Below are 4152 nucleotides of genomic sequence, written 5' to 3' on the forward strand. Positions count from 1 at the left end.
GCTGTTTGGTCATTATCAATTAACTTGTGCAAAACTTTCTTAAGTCTGTTGGCAAGAACAAAGGCAAATATTTTATATTCAGTATTGAGAAGGCTAATTGGTCTCCAGTTGTCTAGGTGGTGGTGGCGTTCATTTTTTTTGTGTATTAACCTTAGCATTGCACGTCTTTGTGAAACAGACATTTTACCTTCTACCAATGTTTCCTGGATAGAATTATAAACTAGGTCTCCTATATAGGGCCAAAACATCTTAAAAAATTCTGAGGGAATGCCATTAAGGCCAGGGCTTTTGTTTTCTTTCATAGAGAAAAGGGCATCCTTACATTCATCTTTAGTAATTGGTTTATCTAAGAATTCTCTGTCAGTTTGGCTCAAAATATTTTCTAACTGTACACTTTCTAAGTATTGATCCATGGCTACATCACTTATATTGTCTTCCTGGTATAGTTGTTCATAGTATTTCTTACATTCACAAAGAATATCTGAGTCTCTATTAATCTCTCTTCCATTAATGGATAATGCGTTAATATCCTTGTCACTTCCTCTTTTCTTTTCCAAGTTTAAGAAGTACTTAGTAGGTTTTTCCCCCTCTTCTCTCCATTTGGCTCTAGCTCTTATATAAGCTCCATGTGATTTTTTCATATAAAGGTCTTCTAAGCTAGATTGTGCTTGCTTGTAGCTAAGTATATTGTCATTAGTTGGATTTTTATCTATCTCATTTTGAAGAAAGGAGACTTTTTTCTCTAACCTCTCTATCTGTTCTCTGCTTTCTCTGGCTTTCTTGGCTCCATATTGTTTTGAAAACTCAGCTACTTTAATCATACATAAATCTAGTTTATCTCTATTTGATGTAGTGTTCTTATTACTCTCTTGTTGAATTAAGTTACAAATATTCTCAAAGTATTCTTTGTCTCTCAATAAATCTACATTTAGTTTAAAAGTTCCAGGGCCTCTGGCATAGTTATGGAATTTGAGTTTTAGAAATATGGCTTGATGATCGGTAAGTATTGCAGGTCTTATATCACATTTGTCAATTTTTCCTACAAGGGTCACCTGCCCATTTATACTATCCATATACAATATAGTATAGAATAAGCATTGCAATATGTTTAAACATGCACAATGCAGCATGCATCTCTATGTCACGCATCGGACTCATCCGCCATTAGCGCGCCTACATCAGAGGTGGGAAACATTCTAGATGATCTTCTATACTCCGCTTTTCACCACAACTCACCATAATTTTGTTTTCCCCTTTATTCCCGATGCTCTCTTCTATATACAGCTGTTCCTCCCTGGACAGGAAGGTGTGTCTGGCGGGGGAGGGGGAGGAGACGAAGTACCAGCCGCAGGACCACATGATTCCGATAGCACCTGGGATGGACAAATGTTCACACTGTAAAATGCTGCCCGATATTTACACAAATAGCATTACAGTTAACGCAAACAGTAAGCCTACATAGTAAATTTGTTACAACACTTACTTATCGAACATTTAAACATTTGTGACCTGGCACTCCTGCCACGGTGAGACAACGTTATCTCCTGTACTCAAACAACAGGTGCTGATTGACTTACTAGTATCAACCTTGTCTTTACTTTGTCTTAGTTTTGTTTCCAATTGGACTATCTAAAGTAAACTTTTTTACCCAATTTAAACATTAATTCATAGTTATGTTAAAACCTGCCCTTCACAGATCTACTCAGTGTCACTGACGAAAGGTTTGGACAAACAAACAAACAAACAAACAAAGGTAGTAGATGCTACCTGAAACGCATGATCGTTTCTAAACTCATATCCAGCTTCTTGGGTATACGTAACTGCTATTTGATGTATCTGTAGCAATACAGTATGTATAGTAAATCTGCCGTAAATCTCTTTAAACTAAATAAAAAAAGTAAAGACACACAATCAGCCTGACGTACCGTAAAAGTAAAAAGGCGACTCCCAGCCCATCAGATCTGCCAGCAGGCCAGACAGGGGCATGCCGGTCACTGCGCCGAAGTACGTGCCTGGGGAACATGTGACGTCATTAGTACTGGGGCACAAAACTGGTGACGTAAATACGCTCCTTGGGAACGTGTGATGTCATTAGTAATGGGGCACAAACTTGGTCACGTAATTCGCTCCTGGGATACTTTATGACATTAGTACTTGGACACAAACTCGACAACTTACAGTAACGCTTTATCAATTCACTCAAAACAAACAGTGAATATGAGGGTTACCTCTCTGAGGAAATTCTGTTCTCGTGAAAATTTGCCGTTTGGTTGCGAGTGGCTGTGTATAATGAAAATGTCAATACGGACCTCATACGGACTTAATGACTGGTGCCTAAGGCTAACGTCCCATTGACATACTAGGGCCCATACTTAACATCATTTTTTTCCTTCCCGAAAGCTGCCCGGAGGGGTCCCGGTTGGGAAATGTGACGTGTAGACCTTACCTGCGAATGTGATGGTGGAGAGGCGGGTCCTCTCAAGCGGAGGCGCCCAGTTGCTCCAGATGCCGTGAGCCGCCGGGTACGTCATCCCCTCCGCTAGACCCTGCAGCACGCGTACGGCGGCCAGCGCCCCCCACCCCACCCGGGCTGACACGGGCAAGAACAGGTTCAGGATACAGGTGGTGAACAGAGCTACTCCAAACACTCTGTGGGGAAAACAACACGCGGGTTACTTAATACTGTCAGTACAAGTCTGCCTGCAGTACCAATAGTTCCCGCACGGTGGCCAGCGCCCCCACCCCACCCGCGCCGAGACGGGGAGGAACAGGTTCAGGATACACGTAGTGAACAGGGTGACTCCAAACACTCTGTGGGGAAAACAGTACAACTGAGTATGCAGTTCCTAAAACAACCGCACGGCGGCAAGCGCCCCCCACCCCACACGGGCTGGCACTGACAGGAGCAGGTTCAGGATACAGGTGGTGAACAGGGCTACTCCAAACACTTGTTGAGAGGAAAACACAAATATACTATAATATATAACTGTCTGCAATACCAATAGTTCCCGCATGGTGGCCAGCGCCCCCCACCCGGGCTGAGATTGGCAGGAACAGGTTCAGAATACAGGTAGTGAATGGAGCCACTTCAAAAAATCTGTGGGAAAAACAACGCGTAAGCTACTTAATACTGTGCCTGCAGTTTCAGCGACAGTTCCACCCTATACACATGTGTATTGTTTTAATGTTGGGAAAACAATGGACTAGCTAGTTACTGTGTTTACAACAGTGTCTGTGGTTCTTGCGCAGAGCATGCGCATGCATATAGGCGCCACTTGAAATACTCAAGGCACGATAGCTGTAACTGTATCTGTAGTTCCTACATCAGCCGCACGGCGGCCAGTTTGCTTAAGTGTTTATTCGTTTTGTTTGCCCTACCTGTTGGCAGGATACCTTGCGGCCAGGTAGCCTCCGGGCACCTGTGTGAACAGGTATCCCCATAGAAACGCACTGCTGACCACGCCCACCGTCTCCGGCTGCCAGTCAAACTCAGGAACCTGCAGGGAGGGAATCGTGATGCCTTAGAACTCTCGCGTGTTTCAATGAGATTTTGCGAAAGTTGAGCAATGACGCGACATTCAAATCTTCCACATGGTGGCCATTGCACTGAACGTTGAAGATGGTTAGACATTAAAGTATTAAGATACGCACGATGGTTGTTACCCAAGCAACTTGCGAAATACGAATAATGAAATGGCCAGACGTTTCAAAAAGTATCCTCGCTGGTTTTCTTAAGTGACTAAACGAGAATATGAATCCGTCAGCTTCTAAACCAAAACTCTACATTCATTTATTAATAAGGTGATAACAGTTTTTAGATGTTACAATAGTGGACAAAGTCAAGACAAGGTTGATACTATATAGTCAAGTAGCTCTGCAGCTTAGAAGTATAGGAGTTGTATGGCGGCTTGTGAAGGCAAAATCAAACGTCAAGTGCCAGAACTTCGACGCGTAAGTCTCCTTTCCACTTTCCATTTGAGGGTGGGATTGTACATTCTCTCATATATCTGCATGCCTAACTTTCTTGGATGATAGATAGTATAGTTTCTTAAGACAAATTACTTACTGAAATGAAGACAAGTGAAGACGTTCCGTTGACGTCTTCCTCCTCTGCCTTTGTTGTGTTTTCTAGCATCTTGATGATGGAAACTC

General features: G+C 42.8%; 1 protein-coding gene across 1 annotated transcript; it reads right to left on the reverse strand.

Annotated features, from left to right (window-relative positions):
* Positions 1 to 1164: 1164 nt before the first annotated feature.
* Positions 1165 to 4146, reverse strand: LOC118404446 (vesicular glutamate transporter 2.2-like). The gene is made up of 6 exons (XM_035803522.1): positions 4067 to 4146; positions 3379 to 3497; positions 2447 to 2649; positions 1926 to 2012; positions 1237 to 1373; positions 1165 to 1173 (listed from the first exon to the last, which is right to left on the reverse strand). Exons 1-6 carry the CDS (start codon positions 4133 to 4135, stop codon positions 1165 to 1167), a joined length of 624 nt encoding a protein of 207 aa, XP_035659415.1. The 5' UTR covers positions 4136 to 4146.
* Positions 4147 to 4152: the final 6 nt, after the last annotated feature.

Source organism: Branchiostoma floridae, chromosome 17 (assembly GCF_000003815.2).
Source record: "Branchiostoma floridae strain S238N-H82 chromosome 17, Bfl_VNyyK, whole genome shotgun sequence".
Classification (NCBI taxonomy): domain Eukaryota; kingdom Metazoa; phylum Chordata; class Leptocardii; order Amphioxiformes; family Branchiostomatidae; genus Branchiostoma; species Branchiostoma floridae.

Coding starts and splice junctions, on each gene's coding strand:
- LOC118404446 (XM_035803522.1), bottom strand. CDS start 4,135: ATGCTAGAAAACACAACAAAGGCAGAGGAGGAAGACGTCAACGGAACG. Junction 3,498..4,066: donor CTTCACTTGTCTTCATTTCA/GTAAGTAATTTG, acceptor CCCTCCCTGCAG/GTTCCTGAGTTTGACTGGCA. Junction 2,650..3,378: donor GCAAGGTATCCTGCCAACAG/GTAGGGCAAACA, acceptor TTTTCCCCACAG/AGTGTTTGGAGTAGCTCTGT.